Source organism: Aulonocara sp. 'chitande type north' Nkhata Bay, linkage group LG3 (genome assembly GCF_057382095.1).
Source record: "Aulonocara sp. 'chitande type north' Nkhata Bay isolate Kocher_YH1m ecotype deep benthic linkage group LG3, A_spYH_male_GT1.1, whole genome shotgun sequence".
In the NCBI taxonomy this organism is placed as follows: domain Eukaryota; kingdom Metazoa; phylum Chordata; class Actinopteri; order Cichliformes; family Cichlidae; genus Aulonocara; species Aulonocara sp. 'chitande type north' Nkhata Bay.
This window is the reverse complement of record NC_141346.1, coordinates 38,503,613-38,528,150: the sequence shown is the minus strand read 5'-3', so window position 1 is coordinate 38,528,150 and position 24,538 is coordinate 38,503,613. Positions and strand designations below refer to the sequence as shown.

General features: G+C 44.6%; 1 protein-coding gene across 3 annotated transcripts in view; it reads left to right on the top strand.

The window, feature by feature from the left end:
• Positions 1-24,538, top strand: part of svep1 (sushi, von Willebrand factor type A, EGF and pentraxin domain containing 1) — a 121,565-nt gene that overhangs the window by 90,520 nt on the left and 6,507 nt on the right. For all 3 annotated transcript variants that reach the window (XM_086279924.1, XM_086279915.1, XM_086279933.1), the window contains 26 exons: positions 17-178; positions 1,231-1,319; positions 8,856-8,952; positions 9,043-9,156; positions 9,389-9,502; positions 9,584-9,785; positions 10,027-10,184; positions 10,643-10,841; positions 10,933-11,108; positions 11,258-11,382; positions 11,487-11,616; positions 11,736-11,906; positions 12,459-12,632; positions 12,755-12,874; positions 12,959-13,135; positions 14,584-14,668; positions 14,766-14,957; positions 15,605-15,772; positions 16,276-16,948; positions 17,039-19,749; positions 20,544-20,778; positions 20,987-21,142; positions 21,619-21,682; positions 22,046-22,222; positions 22,318-22,494; positions 23,400-23,576. In XM_086279924.1, coding sequence (XP_086136050.1) covers positions 17-178; positions 1,231-1,319; positions 8,856-8,952; positions 9,043-9,156; positions 9,389-9,502; positions 9,584-9,785; positions 10,027-10,184; positions 10,643-10,841; positions 10,933-11,108; positions 11,258-11,382; positions 11,487-11,616; positions 11,736-11,906; positions 12,459-12,632; positions 12,755-12,874; positions 12,959-13,135; positions 14,584-14,668; positions 14,766-14,957; positions 15,605-15,772; positions 16,276-16,948; positions 17,039-19,749; positions 20,544-20,778; positions 20,987-21,142; positions 21,619-21,682; positions 22,046-22,222; positions 22,318-22,494; positions 23,400-23,576 — 7,023 coding nt within the window. The remainder of the gene's footprint in view (positions 1-16; positions 179-1,230; positions 1,320-8,855; positions 8,953-9,042; positions 9,157-9,388; positions 9,503-9,583; positions 9,786-10,026; positions 10,185-10,642; positions 10,842-10,932; positions 11,109-11,257; positions 11,383-11,486; positions 11,617-11,735; positions 11,907-12,458; positions 12,633-12,754; positions 12,875-12,958; positions 13,136-14,583; positions 14,669-14,765; positions 14,958-15,604; positions 15,773-16,275; positions 16,949-17,038; positions 19,750-20,543; positions 20,779-20,986; positions 21,143-21,618; positions 21,683-22,045; positions 22,223-22,317; positions 22,495-23,399; positions 23,577-24,538) is intronic.

The following is a 24,538-nucleotide window of genomic DNA, read 5'->3' as shown; positions in this document are numbered from 1 at the left end:
GGGCTCTCTTGGACAGTCCCCTGTTCAGCAGGTCATTTCTCCCGCACCGGTCTGGTTCCCTGTTACCCCTGTCCCAGAGATTACTACCAGCCTGAACATGGCCGCTCTTACTGCCTCTCCTGTCCCTTCTATGGGACCACCACAATCACAGGGGCCACCACCATACAGCACTGTTCCAGTAAGTGTGCACGACTGCTAGTCTTGTCTGGGTGCAATATTCACGCAACACTCTGATACAAACACTCCAGTCCTGATTTGATAATATTTTATTTTGGGACCTGATAAAAACATTGAGGTTGGATTGAAGTTGTTGTTTTTTTATATATATTGAAATCTTCTGCTCAGCAGGGGACTGGAACTTCTTGCACCACTGTTAAGTAGGTTTGGAGTGTGATACAGTAACTGCAGGAGGCAACATGCACAAAGTAATACAGTTCTCCTATAGTCCCATACAATACAAAGCAAGGTTTAATAGGTAGCTACAGTTCATTTGGACCAGATTTTGCATTGATTAATAATTATAGAAGCCCCCCACCCCCACCCCTCCTGTGAATTTCATTAGCATTAATGTGACTTTTAAAACACCCGTTCACGACTCGTTAATGTGACTTTTGGATAAATCAGGTCCCGACACAAGCTTGTCAAAGGGATGAAGTTTATTGTTAATGTGTTAATTAAATTTGCTGCCCAGTTTGTCTCACTCTTAGCTCCAGTTTTGATGTAAGTCTGATGTTGGCAGCTGTATGCTGACTCTGTTCACACGTCAGATTTATATGTCAGTGTCATTTCTGCTTTTCTGAGTTGGCATGTGAATTAATTTATGTTAGACATCTGGAGAACATGCCAAGTGAAGTCAGCAGAGAGTAAAAATACAAGAAACTGCTGCGCGTCTGTGTAAGACCGTGCTGCCACCGCTGCAGTTGTGTGCTGTCTGATTTGTGGTGTGACAGCTCGGTCCAACTTGAAACACGATTACTGCACAAGATCAGGGGAAATGGAAATAATTTGGCTTTTATTTCTCGGCGGCAGAATGGAAATGAAAAACACTGTGTCTGAAGGGTGGGAATGAACAGAGGTTTGGACACGCTGCCAGAGTTGAATAAGAATAGTTTTTGTTCAGCTGGATGTCAAACGTCTGCCAGTCTGGTAGCAAAGGGAAAGATCCTCGCTGTGTTTTTCCAACTTGTCTTTGCTTACACTGTCTGTGTTTTCTCTGGGTGTCATGGTCAGGCTTTGGCTCCAGCTTTCTTCCAAAGGAGGAGAGCGTCACTGCAGCTCCCGAGGTGGAGGTCATTGATGAATACCAATCCAGCAGTCAGGTTTGCCTTTGTCTTTTCTCAAAGTCCCACTCTTTACCATTAAAAAAGCCCTGAATACCAGGCGGTCCCACAGTGACTGGAGAATGTGGTGTGAACAAAATGATTGCTACCGTGTGTAAATTTAAGGCAACTTGCAATCTGGCTTTAAAGACGAGGACCAGGTCTACGATCATTGCAGTCAGGGGTTGTCTTCAAAGCAACTTTGAGTCTGTTATATATTAGTGTTTGAAAGGTCAAGTTACGCAATTTATTTGTTATAATTCAGTGATTCACTGTAATAAATAATCAAAAATTGCAATTCTGTTGCAGTTCTGTTGCTATCTGCGTTCACAAAGACTCACTTTAAACTGAAAGTCACATGATCTTACTTCCATTCAGAGTCCAGGCAGAGCCTCATAGATTTAAAACAGCAACTCAGGAAAAGTGATGTAGTTGGAGCAGGATGGTGATTTAACTGTAAAAGGAGACAGTGCTTTATAAAGAAATATAACCAGCATACAAACACTCAGCAGAGATTGGAGTGGAGTCCAGTGCAAAGAGATGCAGATGTGTAATTATCATCAGCGCAAATTGCCTCAGAGTAATTACACTGTGTTGGCAATCTGTGTGTTTATAAATTAGGCAGCGGTTATTTGCAAACCTTTGCCAAACTGCCTGTGAGCATTTGCAGTGTGTCTGATTGTCGATAGACAGGAGACAGGCTGCCTAACACCAGCTGAGCTGTGCAGTCGCTCAGTAATTGCTTTGCACGCTCACCCTCTGCTTAACCAATCATCAGGCAAACACTGATTTTTCTCATTTGCAAAGATATTCCTTGTTCTAGTTTTGTGTAACTGAACAATTAGGATTCATTTGGAGCTCTGCAGATTCTGCATGTACTCATAGAAAAAACAAAAGCCTGTTTGTATAAACATGGATTTGCACTTGTTTCCTGTTGAATGAACCGTTTGTCTGCCTCCCATTCAATTTTTAAGTACTCTAGAAACCACACGTAAGCCCACAGTCTGAGAGTGAAGAGCTCTAATGGGGTGATAATAATAATAATAATTAAAGCTGCAAGCAGCGTTATGAGGGCCCTCGCACCCCCGGCGCGTCGAGCCACGCCCAACACCTAAAACCAGCACCTCCGATCTGATGTCACATTGATGGAATTCATGCATTTAACCACCAGCTAACATTTCATCTCATTCAATCATCATTATAGTTGTCCCACTAGGTGGCGCTCTAACCATTACTGACAAATGGCATAAAAAACACTTCCAAGCTCGAGTCTCATCACACCTGAGACGTTTGGGAGAGATTGGACATTGTGTTTTTGAGTGACAGCAGATTACTGCTTTTTGGCGAGTGATTCAAACTCTAAGTGCCGCCATAACCACCCCGTTTCCCTGGACGTAAAAAGCTTCGCAATTTAACATCACAAAGGTCTTTAGATTCCACACACTGGAGAATGGTTCAATATGATGAAATCCCTTGGAGGAGTTCGTCAAAGTATGAAGCCTGAAAAGAGGAGAAAATGTCGCCAAAATTGCACATTAATTTTAAAATGGCTGACTTCCTGTTGGATTTGGGATATTGCTCCAAGAGACTTTTTTGTACATCTTGATATCTCCTATAAGCCTACCAGGTTTCAGATTCATACATAAAACACAGAGCTGGGGCTGTGGTTTTGAAATTTTGTAGGGGGCGCTGTGGAGCCATTTTGGGATATTCAATGAAAATGATCACATAACAACAAAGCCTTCGTCACATTGGAGGTGTGTGCCAAATTTCAAGCCTCTATAAACTTGCCAAGACCCTCAAAAGCCACTTCATCTTTCATGGTGAACAGCGTTGCCACCAGGGTGCGCCGTTCAGTTTAAAGTCACAATTTTTGCACTGAAGCATCACGAGGGACTGATGGTGATATTCACCGCTTTTGAGGTGGCCACGATGAACCTGTGAAAATCAGTACAACAAAATTAAAGCCATGACATTTCCTGTTGCCACTAGGTGGCGCTGTCCGTATTTCCGACAATGGGCACATCAATCTGTTCAGGGCGGGTCTGACATCATGCCTGTAAAGTCTGGTACTGATCAGACTGGATTTCATTGAGTTATACTAATTTGTTTCTTCATGGCGTGACATCAAAGTTCGCCATGCTGCTGGGGTCACACCCTTTCGCGAAAACTCACAGTTTTCACTGTAACCCAAGACCAACTCCTTAAGGCTTTCCTGGAGAAATTTGAGGCTGCAGATGTCACCCATCACTATACTGTAGCCCAAAGTGTAAAACATGACATTTCCTGTTCCCACTAGGTGGCGCTGTCCTTGATGTCAAATATGGCAGTTGAAATATGTTCAGGGGTGGAGCCTTATCATATGTGTTCACTTTGGTCAAGGTCAGAAAATGTATGACAAAATGAGAGGCAATAAGATTTTCATGGCGAGTCATCGAAATTCGCCATGGCGCCACGGCCTCATAGTATTGTGAAAACTCAAAAGCTCCGCAATTTAACATGGCACAAGGGTGTAGTTGACACTGTCCAAATTTGAAGGTTAAGAAATGAAACCCCAAGGAGGAGTTCGCAAAAGTTCGAGGCATGGAAATGGCAAAATTAGAGCCAAAATGTCACCTTCTCTTCCAAATGGCGGACTTCCTGTTGGGTTTGCGTCAATGGGCCCACAGACTTTTTTGTTCGTCTTGGCATGATACACATGTGTGCCAAATTTCATACATGTAGCTCAAACGATGTGGTCGTAGGGCTGCATTTAACAAGGCATAGGTGGCGCTGTAGAGCCATTTCCCAGTGCTCATATGTAAAACCATTAAAATACAAAATTTTTCACCAGACCTGGCATGTGTGCAAAATTTCATGAGTTTTTGAGCATGTTTAGGCCCTCAAAAAGGCCCTTGTTTTGCCTGAATAATAATAATAATAATAATAATTAAAGCTGCAAGCAGCGTTATGAGGGCCCTTGCACCCCCGGCGCGTCGAGCCACGCCCAACACCTAAAACCAGCACCTCCGATCTCATGTCACATTGATGGAATTCATGCATTTAACCACCAGCTAACATTTCAACTCATTCATTCATGATTTGTTAGTCGTTCCACTAGGTGGCGCTCTAACCCTTATGCACAAATGGCATAACAAACATTTCCGAGCTCGAGTCTCATCACGCCTATGAGCTTTGGGAGAGATTGGACATTGTGTTTTTGAGTGACAGCAGATTACTGCTTTTTGGCGAGTGATTCAAACTCTAAGTGCCACCATGACCACCCCGTTTCACTGAACGTAAAAAGCTTCGCAATTTAACATCACAAAGGTCTTTAGATTCCACACACTGGAGATTGGTTCAATATGATGAAATCCCTTGGAGGAGTTCGTCAAAGAACGGTGCCTGGAAAGAGGGGAAAATGTTGCCAAAATTGCACATTAATTTTAAAATGGCTGACTTCCTGTTGGATTTTGGATATTGCTCCAAGAGACTTTTTTGTACATCTTGATATCTCCTATAAGCTTACCAGGTTTCAGACTCATACATAAAACACAGAGCTGGGGCTGTGGTTTTGAAATTTTGTAGGGGGCGCTGTGGAGCCATTTCGCGCTATTCAATAAAAATGATCACATGACAACAAAGCCTTCATCCATTTGGAGGGGTGTGCTAAATTTAAAGCCTCTATATACTATCCAAGCCCCTCAAAAGCCACTTCATCTTTCATGGTGGACCGCGTTGCCACCAGGGTGCGCCGTTCAGTTTAAAGTCACAATTTTTGCACTGAAGCATCACGAGGGACTGATGTTGATATTCACCGCTTTTGAGGTGGCCACGATGAACCTGTGAAAATCAGTACAACAAAATTAAAGCCATGACATTTCCTGTTGCCACTAGGTGGCGCTGTACGTATTCCCGACAATGGGCACATCAATCTGTTCAGGGCGGGTCTGACATCATGCCTGTAAAGTCTGGTACTGAACAGACTGGATTTCATTGAGTTATACTAATTTGTTTCTTCATGGCGTGACATCAAAGTTCGCCATGCTGCTGGGGTCACACCCTTTTGCGAAAAGTCACAGTTTTCACTGTAACCCAAGACCAACTCCTTAAGGCTTTCCTGGAGAAATTTGAGGCTGCAGGTGTCACCCATCACTATACTGTACCCCAAAGTGTAAAACATGACATTTCCTGTTCCCACTAGGTGGCGCTGTCCCTGGTGTCAAATATGGCAGTTGAAATATGTTCAGGGGTGGAGCCTTATCATATGTGTTAACTTTGGTCAAGGTCAGAAAATGTATGACAAAATGAGAGGCAATAAGATTTTCATGGCGAGTCATCGAAATTCGCCATGGCGCCACGGCCTCATAGTATTGTGAAAACTCAAAAGCTCCGCAATTTAACATGGCCCAGGTGTGTAGTTGACACTGACCAAAAATGAAGCTTATACAACCAAATCCCAAGGAGGAGTTCGCAAAAGTTCGAGGCATGGAAATGGCAAAATTAGAGCCAAAATGTCACCTTCTCTTCCAAATGGCGGACTTCCTGTTGGGTTTGCATCAATGGGCCCGCAGACTTTTTTGTTCGACTCGGCATGATACACATGTGTGCCAAATTTCATACATGTAGCTGAAACGATGTGGTCGTAGGGCTGCATTTAACAAGGCATAGGTGGCGCTGTAGAGCCATTTCCCAGTGCTCATATGTAAAACCATTAAAATACAAAATTTTTCACCAGACCTGGCATGTGTGCAAAATTTCATGAGTTTTTGAGCATGTTTAGGCCCTCAAAAAGGCCCTTGTTTGGGGTGAATAATAATAATAATAATAATTAAAGCTGCAAGCAGCGTTATGAGGGCCCTCGCACCCCGGCGTGTCGAGCCACGCCCAACACCTAAAACCAGCACGTCCGATGTGATGTCACATTGATGGAATTCATGCATTTAACCACCAGCTAACATTTCATCTCATTGAACCATGATTATAGTCGTCCCACTAGGTGGCGCTCTAACTATTACCGACAAATGGCATAACAAACATTTCAGAGCTCGAGTCTCATCACACCTGCGACGTTTGGGAGAGATTGGATATTGTGTTTTTGAGTGACAGCAGATTACTGCTTTTTGGTGAGTGATTGAAACTCTAAGTGCCGCCATGACCACCCCGTTTCCCTGAACGTAAAAAGCTTCGCAATTTAACATCACAAAGGTCTTTATATTCCACAAACTTCAGATCGGTCCAATCTGATGAAATCCCTTGGAGGAGTTCGTCAAAGTATGAAGCCTGAAAAGAGGGGAAAATGTCGCCAAAATTACACATTAATTTTAAAATGGCTGACTTCCTGTTGGATTTGGGATATTGCTCCAAGAGACTTTTTTGTACATCTTGATATCTCCTATAAGTCTACCAGGTTTCAGATTCATACATAAAACACAGAGCTGGGGCTGTGGTTTTGAAATTTTGTAGGGGGCGCTGTGGAGCCATTTTGGGATATTCAATGAAAATTATCACATGACAACAAAGCCTTCGTCACATTGGAGGTGTGTGCCAAATTTCAAGCCTCTATACACTTGCCAAGACCCTCAAAAGCCACTTCATCTTTCATGGTGAACAGCGTTGCCACCAGGGTGCGCCGTTCAGTTTAAAGTCACAATTTTTGCACTGAAGCATCACGAGGGACTGATGGTGATATTCACCGCTTTTCAGGTGGCCACGATGAACCTGTGAAAATCAGTACAACAAAATGAAAGCCATGACATTTCCTGTTCCCACTAGGTGGCGCTGTCCGTATTTCCGACAATGGGCACATCAATCTGTTCAGGGCGGGTCTGACATCATGCCTGTAAAGTCTGGTACTGATCAGACTGGATTTCATTGAGTTATACTAATTTGTTTCTTCATGGCGTGACATCAAAGTTCGCCATGCTGCTGGGGTCACACCCTTTCGCGAAAACTCACAGTTTTCACTGTAACCCAAGACCAACTCCTTAAGGCTTTCCTGGAGAAATTTGAGGCTGCAGATGTCACCCATCACTATACTGTACCCCAAAGTGTAAAACATGACATTTCCTGTTCCCACTAGGTGGCGCTGTCCTTGATGTCAAATATGGCAGTTGAAATATGTTCAGGGGTGGAGCCTTATCATATGTGTTCACTTTGGTCAAGGTCAGAAAATGTATGACAAAATGAGAGGCAATAAGATTTTCATGGCGAGTCATCGAAATTCGCCATGGCGCCACGGCCTCATAGTATTGTGAAAACTCAAAAGCTCCGCAATTTAACATGGCACAAGGGTGTAGTTGACACTGTCCAAATTTGAAGGTTATGAAATGAAACCCCAAGGAGGAGTTCGCAAAAGTTCGAGGCATGGAAATGGCAAAATTAGAGCCAAAATGTCACCTTCTCTTCCAAATGGCGGACTTCCTGTTGGGTTTGCGTCAATGGGCCCACAGACTTTTTTGTTCGTCTTGGCATGATACACATGTGTGCCAAATTTCATACATGTAGCTCAAACGATGTGGTCGTAGGGCTGCATTTAACAAGGCATAGGTGGCGCTGTAGAGCCATTTCGCAGTGCTCATATGTAAAACCATTAAAATACAAAATTTTTCACCAGACCTGGCATGTGTGCAAAGTTTCATGAGTTTTTGAGCATGTTTAGGCCCTCAAAAAGGCCCTTGTTTTGCCTGAATAATAATAATAATAATAATAATAATAATAATAATAATAATAATAATAATAAGAAACGGAGCAGATACAATAGGGCCTTCGCACTCTCGGTGCTCGGGCCCTAATAATAATAATAATAATAAGAAACGGAGCAGATACAATAGGGCCTTCGCACTCTCGGTGCTCGGGCCCTAATAATAAGAAACGGAGCAGATACAATAGGGCCTTCGCACTGTCAGTGCTCGGGCCCTAATAATGGATTGGATTTATATAGCGCTTTTCAAGGCACCCAAAGCGCTTTACAATGCCACTATTCATTCACTCTAGCATTCATACACTGGTGGAGGCAAGCTACGGTTGTAGCCACAGCTGCCCTGGTACCCTGATACAGTAATATGAGGTCATTAAGATTAGATAGGGCCTGATTATTCAACACCTTGTAGGATTTTTAATTCGACAAAGCTTGTCTAGTCTTAAAAACTAAAAGCTTTACCTTTCTTACATCCACATGTGTGAACAACATGAAATTGCAGGGACCTCAGGAGGGTTTGAACCCACAACTTTCCTGTTTTAAGCCAGCAGTGAAACATCTGGACCGTAGTGTCTGATACCGAATGAAGTTAGCTTTTCATTAAACTTCAATAAATGAAAGAATTGGCAACACTTTAATGTCTAAAAGTAAATATTTCACCTAGCTTCTTTTTGTATTTGGCTGAACAGAGACTGTCTCCTATTACTGCACCTTAAAATCTAATATCTACCTTTCACTGCTTGAGAATTGCACACATGCTTTTTCTTAGAGTATTTAGTGCAGAGTTTAGGATAACCATCTAATGTTAACATATTTGAGAGGACTTGATATCATTGTTTCATCTGCTCTACCCACAGGTTTTCCATGAGTGCTTCTTGCATCCGTGTCAGAACAAGGGAACATGTGAGGAGGTTGGAGCAGGATATGTGTGCACCTGCATGCCCGGGTTCACAGGTAGATCACCCATCAGTAGATCAGTGATAATGATTGATTCTCATGTGACATATTACAAGAACTGGATACACCCTCTGATTTCACGGTCAGGTGCCAAGTGTGAGATTGACATAGACGAGTGTAACTCTGCTCCCTGCCAAAATGGAGGCCTGTGTAAGGACGGCATAGGAGACTTCCAGTGTCAGTGCAAGCCTGGATTTTTAGGTAAAGGGACCTTTGAGTTTGTAGCTCAGTATGCACAATACTCAAAACAAAGGTTGGCAGGTTAGGGTCAGTGATTATTTCAAGACCTTGCAAGTTTAGGTTTGACTTGCAAGTTTCTGACTGCACATTTTACAGAGCTATGACATCGATACACTGTAATATTTATATAATATACTCTATGTGCAACATTAGTGTATCTCATGTTTGTGCTTATTCTCCTGCTGTGTCTCAGGCTCCTTGTGTGAGGCGGAGGTAAACGAGTGCCACTCCAACCCATGTCTCAATGAAGGCGTGTGTGTGGACGAGGTCAACAAGTTCGCCTGCAGCTGTTCCACGGGCTTCACAGGTTGCACACAAACTGACGTAACAATAATAGTTACATGTAGTGTGTAATATCAGATAAGTCTTCATGATCAAATGTCAACAGGATCTCGTTGCGAACTGGAAATCGACGAGTGCCTGTCCAACCCCTGTTTGAACGGCGGCATGTGCGAAGACATGGCCGGTGGTTACACATGTAACTGTGCCGTTGGATTCTCAGGGGACAGCTGTGAGATCGACACTGATGAGTGTTACAGCTCTCCCTGCCTGAACGGAGGCTCGTGCCTGGATGCTGTGAACAGTTTCAGGTAATAAACGTCCAGATGGAAAGCAGGAGTGATGGTATCTGCTGCTTGAAATAAACAGTGCAGGAAAGAGTACTCATTTCTGATGAGATGTTTTGTATCTGCGTGATGAAGTTGACACGGACAGAATGTGGTCGGTTTTCAAAGTTAAAGTCCCCTCATGTGCAGTAAGTTATTGTGCTGCATTGTTAAAGACTGCAAATAAGAAGTTATTGTACACGCTTGTCTTCTTCCTCTGTGTCAGATGTCAGTGTGTGGAGGGTTACCGAGGCCGGCTGTGTGAGGTGGATGTGGATGAGTGTGATCCGAACCCCTGTGTAAATGGGGCCAGCTGCTTAGATGGACTGGGGTCCTACACCTGCCGCTGCCTCCCTGGGTTCAACGGAACCAGGTGTGAGACAGGTACTATAGGCCAGATGGCACATCACCATGGCAACTCTAGATGGAGGAGGACAGGGAAAGATGTAATTAACGTGAAATGTTTTCAGCTGTCAGTTACACCTGACTGTGTCTGTCAGAGTAAAGGGTCGTCATTGGTTAACCCCGGATAGCCTTTTGTCTTTGGCATCTTCGTCTGGACAAGTGGTGAAGATGATGGATGGAGAATTTCATGCAACTATAATAAAAAAATATTTAAAAAGTGTTTTAAAAAATAGACTAATAACAAATTTCCTTTCTTTGGATTTTTGTAAAATTTCAAATAAAACACCATATTTTGAAAATATTTATGGATAATGTTTGAGCTTTTTATAAGAGAGTTAGAAAGAAATGTAGTTGGGAAACATCAGCAGTAACTAAAATAATGGGTTTTTTGCATTTTTAAGTTAAATGAAATCACCGTTTCTTCTCTGTCCTGTCAGAGATGTCCTCTGCCTTCAACCTGGACTTTGAGGTGTCTGGCATCCACGGTTATGTGATGATGGACGGAGTGATGCCAGCGCTGACCGAAATCACCTGCACCTTCTGGATGAGGTCATCTGACACCACTAATTACGGCACGCCGGTGTCCTACGCTGTGGAAGGCAGTGATAACGCTTTCCTTCTAATAGACTACAACGGGTCAGTGATGCAGCGAGATTTAAGGGGCAGACGTTTTTTAAGTATCACTTTCCCTTCACGATTTTTTTCTTTCTTTCCGGCGTTGCCGCAGGTGGGTGCTGTATGTGAACGGTAAGGAGCGGATCACGGACTGCCCTGCGGTGAACACCGGTCAGTGGTACCATATCGGTGTGTCCTGGAGGAGCTGGGATGGAGACTGGAGAATCTACATCAACGGGAAGCCCTCAGACGGAGGCAAAGGCCTGTCAGTCGGCACCACTATCCCAGGTGTAGTGCTATCCTCGGCCAAGACAGATGTTCTTTGAAGTCATTAAATATGCAACATCAGTGATAATTAGCTTTTTCGTTAGCTAATTTAATTTAGTAAATAACCAAAAACCCTGGTGGTTAACCTCGGTCCTCGCTGTTGTCTGTAGCTGGAGGTGCGCTGGTGTTGGGTCAGGACCAGGATCAGAGGGGGGAGGGCTTCAACCCTGTCGAATCCTTCGTCGGCTCCCTCAGCCAGCTCAACATCTGGGATCGTGTTCTCACACCACAGCAGGTAAACCACGTTAGCTGATGTAAATAGCACATATATTCACTAATAGAGGCTGACCAAGGATTTATCGTATCCATCCACCTCCACCTTCTCTGGCTGTACTGTAGATTAAGGTCCTGGCCAGCAGCTGCCCAGCTTCTCATGTGACTCACAGAGGAAACGTCCTCGCCTGGCCTGACTTTCTCAGTGGAGTTGTGGGGCGAGTCAAAGTAAACCTCAACAGCATTTTCTGTGCCGGTGAGAGAGCTTCACGTGTTTCAAAATCGCATTACCTCAAAATTGGAGCTCAGTTACAAACCGTGTGCTGCAGGAGAACAAGCAGGTATTAGCCTTCAAGCTTTTTACATTTTCTCCAGACTGCCCCAAGCTGGAGAACACTGTGCCCCACCTCCACGTCTCCACTGTGGATGTGCGTCCCGGCGCACAGGTGCAGCTGTCTTGTGATCCCAGTTTCTACCTGGTGGGGGAGCCTGTGCTGCAGTGCCAAAATAAAGGAGAGTGGAGTCACAACCTGCCCAGCTGTGAACGTGAGACAAAGACAGGCAGTGCTCAGTCATGTGTTTCCATGGTTTTGCACCTGTTTTAATTGATTTCCTTTGTTATGTCAAGTTTTGATTTGAAATATAATTCAGATTCAGTCTTTTGTCTTTATAAACGTAAATGTAACAGTCACATCCTCTGACACTGCTCGTTGTCTCTGGTAACACTTTATAATATGGCCCATGATTAAGGGCGTAATTCCCCAATAACTAGATGCAGTTTCATTGTATTCTATTTAAAATTACAATGTAATTATATTATAAGTCAGGCTTTTACAGAAAATACACAAATAATTATAGTAGTGTGTGAGGTATTTTAAATATTGAATAATTCCAGGTATTTTACATGTAAGGAGACACAAATTATACTGTATACTGTAATTTTATGGTAATTTAGTAAAAAAAAAAAACATTTCTCCATCTTACATCATAAATACACTGTACTTTACTGAGTGTATTCATCTTTTCTTTTTACATCTTATGGGAGTTTACACCCTTGGCTGTTGGCTGTGTTATAAAGTGTTACCACATGTCTTACAGGTGTGTCCTGTGGACCTCCTCATCCACTGGAAAATGGCTTCTTCCAGGGAACAGACTTCCACGCCGGCAGCTCCGTGGTCTATGAGTGCAATGCTGGCTTTTACCTGCTGGGGGACACCAAAGTGCATTGCACCAACAGCGGCAAGTGGGGAGGAACTCCGCCGGCATGTTTGGGTACACAAACAGCTCAAACTTTTTACAAACACTTTAAATAAAAAATCCTGTTTCTGTTGACAACTTAACAGATAACCCATTTGTCCTTTTTTGTGTGTGTTTTTAATCATATGTGTGTGCAGATGTGGATGAGTGTGCTCTGGGCTCTGACTGTGATGATCACGCCAGCTGTCAGAACACAGAAGGCTCCTACACCTGCACCTGTATCCACCCATACACTGGAGATGGCAAAAACTGCACAGGTGATATGACAACGTAGTCAGGTGACACAAGCAGCTGTTTCCCTCCATTCTTTTATAAACCCAGCTGTTCGTGTGTGCGTTCAGAGCCAGTAAAGTGCGAGAACCCTGGGACTCCTGACTTCGGTCGCCGATACGGGAGCAACTTTCTGATGGGCAGCGAGGTTGTGTTCAGCTGTGACAACGGCTATGAGCTGATTGGCTCATCTCAGCTCCAGTGCCTGGAAACAGGAGATTGGGATGATGCTGTCCCATACTGCAGAGGTGAGAGCTGGAGTCACATAATGCTATTGCGATCAAATGGATGGTGTGATTTATTTCAGTTGCGTCTGATGTAGTGGACTCGGCATTTGTTTTTCACAGTTCCGATTAAGCTGATGGAAAACTATGAATATTTTATGGAGCTTTTTGGATGCTTACTCTGCAGCTGCGATCCTTAGAGGTTGCTCAGTTTGACCTTCACAGTTTTGCAGCTTCTTTCTAAAGTTTTGGATGATTTCCTTGTTATAAAAGATTGGCACTTGAATTTTTTGCTGCATGGATTTAATCTGCAGCTTGTTTGGTTGGAAGAGGCATGTAACCACAAGCTTCACGCTTTACAATGAGATAACTACATACTATAGAATATGATATCACATAGCAAAACACATAAATCAGCATTTACTCGCATTTTTTCAGTTATATATTACACAGTGAAAATACTGCATCCATTGAACAGCTTTAATGGCTTCAAAGAAGAGGCTTCTAATGAAAGCATGCTCCTCTCGGATAATAAAACACATTCAAGGTCCACTGCTGTTGGCTATTATCATGCAAATGACTATTACACTTCAGGAAAACATGCAGACATGTATGTTGTGTATGCATACACACATACACAAGCAAATATACAGCACAAAAAATGCTTTGTCTAATGGCCGGTGTTGTAAAGGAGCAGTTACATACGCAGCTGTCCTTTTTGTTCTCCGATGTGCAGCAGGCTCAGACGTCTGACTATGTAACCACGTGCATCTTGGCACTAAGCCACATTCTTCATCACAGAGGAAGAGGAACTGAATTATTCGGCGTCTGCAGATTCATGTTACTGTAGCTGCTGAGTGTCGGACTGAAAGTGAAACGATTAGATGTGCAAAAGCCACATTTGTGTGCAACAAGTGGGAGAAAAAAAAAAGTTGAATAAATATTTATTGAAAATTAAAAACACACTCATGGCTTAATATAATATTATTGTATTGTTTTGTTGTATTATTATTGTATTGTATTGTTTCAGAGTGCGGTTATTAAACTAGACATTATCTTGCCATCAGTGAGGTTCTTTACTTTACTTACCATCTCCAAGTTTTTCACATAACAGCAACTCTAGGACTGTAAAAGTGAATCTTCAGTTTCACGCAGAAATAAGAGAAATGTATCTGTCTGCCTTTCAGTTCCACATCCGTCCTGTTCGTCTCTTTTTTGAGCCGATCCCAATTTCATCTATAGCAGTTAAAAGTATGAGCATCATGGGGGCACGATAAGCCCCAGATGCCCAACTGACATTAATTTAAGTGGGTGGATTCACAGGCGTCTGTTAACTTGATTCTCAGCGCAGAAATATATTTGCTCCTCACATCAGTGGGCTACACTTGCATTTAGTTATTTAAGTTGTAATTGAGTGTGATGGGTTTAAAAAGTTAGCGGTTACTAATCATCTCATTAATGTTACGCTGCAGCCCTCTCCTGCCCAGCACCAACTGTTCCAGAGAACTCCATCATGACGGGAAACAACTTCACCTATGGAAGCAAGGTGACTTTCAGGTATCATCTTCACCCTCTCCAATACCTCGGGTGTCATGTGACATGTGAAAGATTTTTGTTAACATGTGAGTCCGACTCTGTTTTGTCTCTACCTAAGCTGTAAGACGGGCTTCCAGCCTCAGGTCCCCTATGAGTTCCAATGTCTCTCTAGTCTGAGGTGGACCGGGACGCCACCTACCTGCCATCCAGTGACCTGCGGGGGTCCGCCGACTGTGGAAAATGCAGACTACACACTAAACACCAACACGTACCTGTCCACTGTCACATACACCTGCAATGAGGGATACAGGTATGGATAAATTACCATTAGTACTATTAGAATTTCACTGAATAAATGTAACTTTTATTATACTTTATATAGCTTTAATTTGTTGTACAACCCCAATTCCTAAACAGGGATGCTGTTTAAAATGTAAATAAAAACTAAAAAAGAATACTTTCAGCATTGATGCTTCCTTCCTAGATGTGCAACATAAGGTATTAATGGACTCCAGTAGCATCTGAGATGCAGGCTTTTAAACTGAGTGCTGGTAATAAGCTGGAATGTTCCTCCACTCTTTAGTCCGGATAACACAGCGTCCATGTTTTCCAAAATCATTTTAAATTTTCATTCTTCTGATGACCGAACAGTTTTCACTTTCAGTTTACGTGTGGCTGCTTCTTTGCTTTAACTTGCATTTGTTGATGGCACAGTAAGCTGCACAGTCAGTGATTTCTTGACCATTTCTGAGAAACTGCCTCTCTAAGATGCTCATAATTCCCAGTCATGTTACTGGCCTGTGGTTGATTAATCTAAATAATTGCAAAATGAGATTTATGAGATTATCTATTGTGCATTCTGCCTTTAGTTACATTTTTTCGGAATTGGGTGTGTATACCAGGTGACTGTAAATGATGTAGAGAGGAGTCTAAACTGAGTTGTATGTCAATACAAAGACCACAGGGCTCCATGGAAGTAATTTGTGAGGCGACAGGGGAGTGGAGCAGGCCTTTCCCCCGCTGTGTGAGAGTCCTGTGCAGCGAGCCCCCGCTACTGGAAAACGCTGTGACTGTGGGAGAGAACTTTGAGCTGGGAAACAAGGTGCACTATGTCTGCAAAGAAGGGTAAATGTGGTTGAAATCTACTCAGTCAATTTGTTTTTAAAATGTGTTAAATACTTCACACCTGTTTATTCCTCTGCATGATCTTTACTGTCTGTGGCATGGTGGCTTTTAAGCACAGCTAAAACAAAGAATTCATGCATTTAATGAAAATGTAACATCAACTGTGCATAAGGATGAGAACTGAGCAGTCCATCGAGGCTGACAAGCGCCGCCACAGCATGCATAAACAGGATCCAGAGAAACTGAAATTTCCTTGAGAACAATAAGATGACGTCTCTTTTTTTTTTTTATTTCTATTCGATATATATTTCTGATGATATGATTCAAAATACTGCAAAAAAGATTCCCTGATCCAGATTTGATCCATTGGAGCAATCCGGTTCAGGATAGACAAACCAAACCAAGCATTTTGCAGTTTCTTTGACATACCTTTGCATGCTTTTTCTAAATTATGATGATTTGGGGTTTTTTTGCTCATTGCTTTTGCTCTCCTTCCTGTGCAGATACACTCTGATTGGCCCAGAGACCAGAGAATGTCTATCAACTGGCCAATGGAGTGAAAGCACGGCTCAGTGCGTCCCCCGCTCCTGCGGCCCCCCGCCTGCCATCGACCACGCTGAACCCTATGAGACTCACAAGCTTTTCGGAGACACCGCTAACTACTACTGCACTGACGGATACACAGCCGGCAACAACTCCAAGATGGTTTGTAATGCTCAGGGCGTGTGGGTGCCACCCGATGGCATGGAGGCGCCTCGCTGCATTGCAAACTTCTGCCTCCGCCCACCTGAACTACCACATGCGATTTTAGATTCGGTCAACAAACCAAAATACGCCAGCAACACCGAAGTGAGTTATAAATGTGAAGAGGGCTTCATGCTCAACACTACAGCCACACTCAGATGCCTGATGGGAGGAGAGTGGGAGCCCTCGCCCTATGATATTGGCTGTGTGCCGGTGAGGTGCTCCAAGCCTGAGAGCATTGATCAGGGCTATGTGATTGGGACAAATTACAGTTTTGGAGCCGTGGTGGCATACAGCTGCTTCAAAGGCTTCTTGATTCGAGGGGAGAAGAGAAGGACCTGCAAGGGAAATGGAGAGTGGGGAGGAGCTCTGCCTACCTGTGTACCTGTGTCCTGCTCGCAACCCCCATCCCTCAAGAACGGATACCCCCAGGTTAGCCATGAAAACTGAATGCACTTAAAGAGTCCTCTTATAAACATAAAAACAAAGCACATGATATGTCCCATTTTTGTTCCACTGTAGGTCAAAGGTCGGCTCACTTACAACAGCAAGGTGACGTACGCCTGTAACGCAGGCTACAGACTGATTGGACGACCGGAGCGAGTTTGCCAAGCCAACCGTCAGTGGTCCAACCAAGACCCCCCAACCTGTGTCCTTCTAACCTGTGACCCTCCTCCTAACATCGTCCATGGGCACTACAAAGGCTCTGACTTCCAGGTGGGCCGTAAAGTGGTGTATGTCTGCGATGAGGGTTACGAGCTGGTCGGGGATGCTACCTGGACCTGTTTGAAGTTTGGAAGGTGGGATAAGACGAGGCCTCCGCGTTGCTCGCCCGTCCAGTGTCCAGAGCCACCACTGGAGGAGAACCACCTGGTTCTAAGAGGCCTGGACTCTGAATCAGGAACAGTGGAGTTATCCTGTGAGGATGGCTACATCCTCGAGGGGGCTCGGTTCCTCCGCTGCACTCCGTCACAGGAGTGGAATGACACCTTTCCGGTGTGTAAGCAGGTGTTTTGTGGTCCGCCGCCTGCGGTGCCGTTTGGTGGCCCTTCCAGGTCTTCTCACCTGTTCCCATTCAGCTCTGTGGTGACGTACGAGTGCATAGATGGCTTTACTTTAAGAAAAGAAGGCTCTGCGTCCTGTCTAGCCAACGGGCAGTGGAGCAGTCCTTACCCAGAATGCATCCCGGTTGAATGTCCTCAGCCTGTAGAGATTTCAGATGGTATTGTTGATGTCCAGGGACTGATGTACCTCAGCAAAGCACTGTATAGTTGTAAGACTGGATATAACTTAGTAGGTAACTCCACCATCCTCTGTGGAGAGAAGGGACTCTGGATTGGTGGGGTGCCTTCTTGCCGCCCAATTGAATGCTCAGTTCCTAAACAGATAACCAATGGAAAAGTTGTCTACACAAAACTTCAGTTTGATCACAGTGCGACCTACTCCTGCAACCGTGGTTACCGCCTCCAAGGCACAAAGACTGTTAGGTGCCTGGCCAGTGGGGAGTGGGACATCGAGACACCAGCTTGTGTGCAGATATCCTGCACACCACCTCAGCCAGTTGAAAACGGCTTTGTGGAAGGCCAGGACCACAGTTATGGTGTGACTATTTTCTACAGCTGTTTTCCTGGCTTCCAACTCGTGGGTCAGGACCATCTAACCTGTGAGGAGTTCGGCTGGTCGAGCTCTGTTCCTGTCTGCGTGCCCTCGGACTGCGGGCTGCCTCCTCACATTGACTTTGGGGAGTATGTTAGAGTGACAGAGCTGGGAGGGAGATTTACTTCTAAAGACACTGGAAGACTGGACTTGAACTTTCTTCATGGGACACTGATTGAGTACCGTTGCCACCATGGCTATGACCTCACAAGCCAGGTCAGGCTGGTGTGCCAGGAGGACGGGGGCTGGAGTGGGACAGCCCCATCGTGTGTGCCAGCGGAGTGCCAAATACCGCCTAGTCCAGATCACGGCTGGATGAATGTGACTCATGGCTCCCTCGGGACTACGCTCACATATACGTGTGATGAAGGATATGAGCTGAAGGGGGAGTCTGTGAGGCAGTGTGTGTCAGGTCGAGTGTGGACCACTGATGCCCCAGTTTGTCAACCTGTTTCCTGTGGTGATCCAGGGGCTGTGGATAATGGCACAACACAGGGAGGTGATTTTGTTCATCCTGAGGTATTACACTTTCAGTGTAATCCTGGGTTTGTCCTGAAGGGCAGCAGTACTATTGCCTGCCAGGCAGATGGAAAGTGGACCGGGCTGAAGCCACAGTGTGAGCCCGTGTCCTGTGGTCCTCCTAAAATCCCCGGTGATATTACATTTAAAGGCACAGAGTTCACCTATAATAACAAAATAGAACTGAGCTGTCAGCCTGGGTTCATCTTAAATGGAAGGTCTCCAAGCATCTGCCAGGCTGACGGTACCTGGAGCCACAAGGCTGCTGCCTGTGTACCAGCCCGCTGCGAGAAGCCCTCCCCAATACTGAATGGTCGCATGTTGGGGTCAGAGTTTGGCTACAGCAGCAAGATAAAGTATGAATGTGATGAAGGATACACGCTTAACGGAGATTCTACACGTGTCTGTCAGTCAGATGGACTTTGGGACAAACCGGCACCCCGTTGTGACATCATTAGTTGCGATCCTCCTGAGGACATCAGTCACGGCTACGTGAACGGCTCCAGCTTCAACTACGACGACATTGTGGAGTACGTGTGCTTCGATGGCTACGAGGTCGTTGGCGATCCCATCCTGCGGTGCTCCGCTCAGGGCCTCTGGGTGGGCCCTGTGCCTCAGTGCCAGCCCTGCATTTGCACCCTTCCTGTGGTTAAGTTCGGAGTGGTTCTCGGCCACGATCGAGCCTGCGGAGACCGAGTGCACTTCCAGTGTGACGACGGCTACAAGCTGCTGGGTCCCTCTCAAGCTGTGTGCGAAAAAGGAGGAGTGTGGAGCCCTGGGGTGCCTGTGTGTAGCCGGGGAAGGTGCACCGCCGCCCCGCCTACAGTTCCTAATGCTGTCTTGCAGGGTGGCAGTGCCAGCTTCCCAGATACGGCTATATACAGGTGTCGGCCTGGCTACCAGCTAAAGGGGTATGCTTACCTCAACTGTGGAAGAGACGGCAGATGGGGGGAACCCAGGATACGATGCGAGCCTGTGAGCTGTGGAAAACCGCCAGAGGTCGCCAACGCTCGGGTCGTGGGAGATATCTTCAGCTTCCCCAACCAGATCACATATAGGTGAATACTGTCATTATTGGAGTGGCTTGTCTTAAATGAGTTGGCTGGCTCACATAGTGTTTAATGTAAATACTGTGTATGGAACAGTGCTTATCCTGGATCAGGTGAAACTAGACTAACCATTTATCTCCTCGATCTGAAAAACACATTTTCATACACAAATAGTGAGTAACAGAGCATCCAGCACTGCACTCTGCATCTGATTCATCAAAGGACACATTTATAACTGAAGTGCACTTAAAAGATGCATTTCTAATCATTAAAATCATCATTAAATTCATGTTTTATTATCATGCACTAAGATGATGTTGTAGTTGCATTGAACCAGTATGTTTTTCTGATAAGTTGCTCTTAAAATTTAGTGACAAACATGCATGTTCACTCAGGAGAGCATCAAATCTTTTCTCAGTTTTCTTCATTGTTTTGTTTTGATGTGAGTCACGAAAAAGTTGCCATCACAGAAATATGTGGATTTTTAGCTGTAATGCTCTTACGTATCAATTCTCTCAACATTTTATGCCTCAGCCCTGAAAGGCTGATGGGGTACTACCATCACTGTGGTGTGAACACGTTAACTGGAGAACAAGTCGACGTAGGATTTTGAAATCACTATCTACTAGGAGGCTAAGGTTTAGCACTGGCTGCCACCAATATTTGTATTTTTACATTGAATCTTAGAGAAACTGGCTTCATGCTCACAGTAAACAGGATGTGTGTTACTTTCCATTTCTGTGAATGGATTAAAATCCAAGACAGAAAGAGTGTACTCTGTGTATCATCATGTGCGTCTGCAGGTGTGATGATGGATACGAATTAGCCACGCAGACAGCTTCCCTGTCCTGCCAGAGCGACGCCACCTGGTCAAAACACAACGTTCGGTGCCGCCCCACCCCCTGCCTGCTACCCACCAACTTCTCCATCCCCCATCTGGTAATCACCGGGAAGGAGCTCACGCCTGTCGGGGGCACCGTCACCCTCTCATGCCCTACTGGCTTCTACCTGCAGGGGTCAGCGCTAGCAGAGTGTCAGGTAAGAAAGATGTTGGTTAAAGATTTGCCTTTCAGCTTCTTAATGTGAATTTGACTTCCCTGTTAAGTTATAATTAACCACAGAAATCCATTATATGAATGCCAGGAACATAAAGTGAAATGACCAAAGGTTTACAGAAGTGAGAATGAATGCGTGTAACGTTGATAACGCAGCGGTTTCCTGTTCTGCTTTTAAACTGTGTGATAAGGTCGGTGGAAGCTGGTCTCCAAGTATCTCATCGGTTTCCTGTGAGATGGTGATGTGTGAGAAGCCTGCTCCTCTTCTTCACGGTATCGTAGAGGGGGACAGCTACAACTATGGAGACTTTGTCATGTACTCCTGTCTGCCTGGCTTTGACATGAAGGTAAAACTCATCCAGTCAAGTTTTGCTTTTTTTCGTCTGGCATCTCTTTATGTGGAAAAACAAATGTAGTTGGTCCTAAACTACATAACAAATGACCACTCAGCTCCTGTGTTCCTCTTGCTTTCCCACACTCTGCCTTTAAACAGCATGCACCCACTGCACTAATGGCTAACAATGAGATTACAGAAAGTCATGTGACTTCTCTTCAGCAATCAATAGGTGTGCACAGTAACTGAGCCAATAGAAAGAGCTGAGTCACTGTCTTCTTTATAAACTGATACTCTGCACTGCCCAGTTTGGACACTCGATACAATGACGGCCTTTTTTAATGCACACGAAGAGTAGAAGCCGCTGACTGGCTTGATAACGCTCACACAATAACATTACTTCATTCTACAGTGGAAAAAGTCAATATTATGGATGTACGCATTTCTGTGTGTACACCATCAAATATCCTTCTCCCCTTTTTGTCACAGGGAGACTCCATCCACATCTGCCAGGGAGACCGAACGTGGAGCGGCACGCAGCCAGTGTGTGTTGGTGGGTTTGTGCACAGAGGCAGACAAGGAGGCACCATGCTTGTGATAATATCGGATATTTAATCTTAATGTTCAATCAGTGATCTTTTTTCCCTCTACTAAACTTTGGAACATCCATAAAGTTTATTGACACAAAGATATCCCACACAAACAGATATCCAAGCGTAGCCCTCACTAGCTTCTGATGGACATGCAGTGATGTTGTTTTGACAGCAGGCCAGAAACCACTCAGTTCATATAAGAGTTTCAAGTTTTACACTTAGCAGGTTTTCAAGGGGTAAAGAGTTCATGTTTTGCAATGTGCTACAGCAGATACATATACTGTACTTTAACACTACCGCACCTTTGACCCTTTTCTTCACAGCGTCCTCATTGCAATCATGTGGGGCTCCTCCCACAGTACAAAATGCACAACCGGCGGGTGAGCCCAGCCCGGACAATGTCACCTATGTGTGTGATCCTGGGCTGCAGCTGGTCGGCCCAGAGACGCTCACCTGTCTGGACAATGGCACGTGGAGCCTGCCGGTGCCTACGTGTGAAGGTATGGAGGGCAGACAGTGAGCAAAAGAAGTGAAAGGACGTCTGTGCATCAAACACGTCTGACATCACATCCCTGTGGTCTTTCTGTCTTGTCAGTGGTCAGAGGCTGCATCAGCCCCAAACAGATGCTGCACGGTAAAGTGCAGGAACTCAGCCTGAACACTGGGCATGCTCTGAAGTTCCAGTGTGACAACGGCTACAACCTGGTGGGAGATCCTCTGGTGGTGTGCATAGGGGGCAACGCCTGGAGCTCCGCTTTCCCCGCCTGCCAACGTGAGGACACGTTTTTCGAAAGAACCTTTACTGGCTTGCTTTCTGACTTCCTGCCACGTGGCAGCCTGTGGTATCATTCGCTTTCTAACACAGAGGCCTTTCAGAATTCTTTGCAACATCACTGAGTTTCTTCATCTGTTTCACAATACAGCCTGTGACAAGAAGTCACCCATTCAGCTCCTCGTAATCTGGCTGCAGTTTGTTGGAATGTGCTGATTTTGAAGTCTTATGTCATGACTGACACTTCCACATACATGTCTCTCAGACTTATTCATTATCTCTGTTGGCACAAAAAAAGAAAACAAACAAAACATGGTGTATGAAAATAGTAATAGTGAAAAATAGAAGAAATTAGATGACAGTGACTTGAGCTTTTGATTTCGTTTACAAATGTGGAAAAGAGAAGTGCAGCAGCCACTGACCACTCATAGATGGCTGGTGTACGTACAGATTATTGTGCAATACACATGACATAATGCCAGTGCTGCATTTTGTCAGTTTGTTAAGCTGCAACAGATGATGTGACAGGATTGCTCCATGGTCTCAAAATAACCAGACTTTTGTGCAGTGACGTTATATAGATATGTAGATGTGGTGGATTTTATTGATGTATTGGGGGGGGTGTAAAGAAGTGTAGCATTCACAACACAGTTTTGTAGCATTTGTGGGCCCTAGTGTTACATTGCTATGCTAGTATTGTGTAGTAGAACGATTTAAATGCCTCAGTTTAATCTGCATCTATCATTCTGTCACAGTGTCGCAGTCTTTACTAGTACATGTTATTTCTGTGCTACACCGTGACTGTAAACGACTAAGGACTTATACTGTTGTATTGCTGATACACGAACTACATCAGCTGGCATCACAAATTTTAAAAGCATATCCATCATTTCTGTCTCTCGCAGCCAAGTCTTGCCCGGCTCCTCCGGGCTGGAACAGCAGCGGGGACAGAGTCCAGCAGGAGTTTCGTGTTGGACAGTCGGTCCGCGTTACCTGCCCCAAAGGTCAGCAGGTGAAAGGCAGCGGCACCATCACCTGCAGGTCAGACCAGACCTGGAGCCCCATCAGCTCTGTGTGTGAACGTAGGTATTGTTATTTTTAAAGAGAAGATGAATCTCTTCTGTTTACTCAAGTCTCCTCAGTTGTTGTAGCAGCTTTTTAATCTGTAAGGAATCACATGCTTGTGAGGTGGCATTGAATAAATGTGACAAAGCAGAAAAACGTGATTTCATTTGAACGACTCTTTTCAAAGTGAATAAATATGCGAAGTATGTCACGTTTGTTAGCAGGAAACTAAATGATTAAGTTCGTAAATTATTTCATTAAAGAGGAAGTTTACTGCTTGTAATTTTCATGTTACTGTCACTGTGTGTTACCTCTGAACTACACAGGTTTAGTTCCTTTGTACCATTAATGTAAACCTTTCTGTTATATCATAGTAAAGCTACTAAGTTTAGTTTTTTTCAGTGAGATCATGTGATTTACTCACATTTCTACAAGTACTGCAGCGATTAAATGATGTCACTATACTCGCTTGTCGAAACACTGTGATTTTAACACTGCACATCTCCGCATGCTCCCCTTGTCTTGTTGTGCTTCTCTACACTTGCATGTCTCAGGTGAAGCGCTGTCTCTCTGTTGTCTCACTGAGCTTTTATCAAAACAAATGAGGCTGCTTCAAACACTGCGTCGGCTCCTGTGTGCTGAACTAATTACGGGCACCTCTGCGGCTTCTATGGCAACCTTTGTCAGATTGTCCTTTGATCATTCTCATGTGCAGTTGTCCTGAATATGCAGCACAGCAGTGCTCATGTTGCTGTGGCTCGTTGTATGTGTTTGCATGCTGTTTTGGGGGGTTTGTCTCCTACGTGCATGTTTATCCGAGTCCATTTTTGTCCTCAGGGGGATTATCAGTAAGGGGCTTTTACCAAATCAAACCAACACTGAACTGTTTGACACATTTGGATGTGTTGCATGAAAATCACTGTCTCCGGGGCTACTGGGGGGGTGCAGGAAACACACTGGGTTTAATTTAATAAGCACA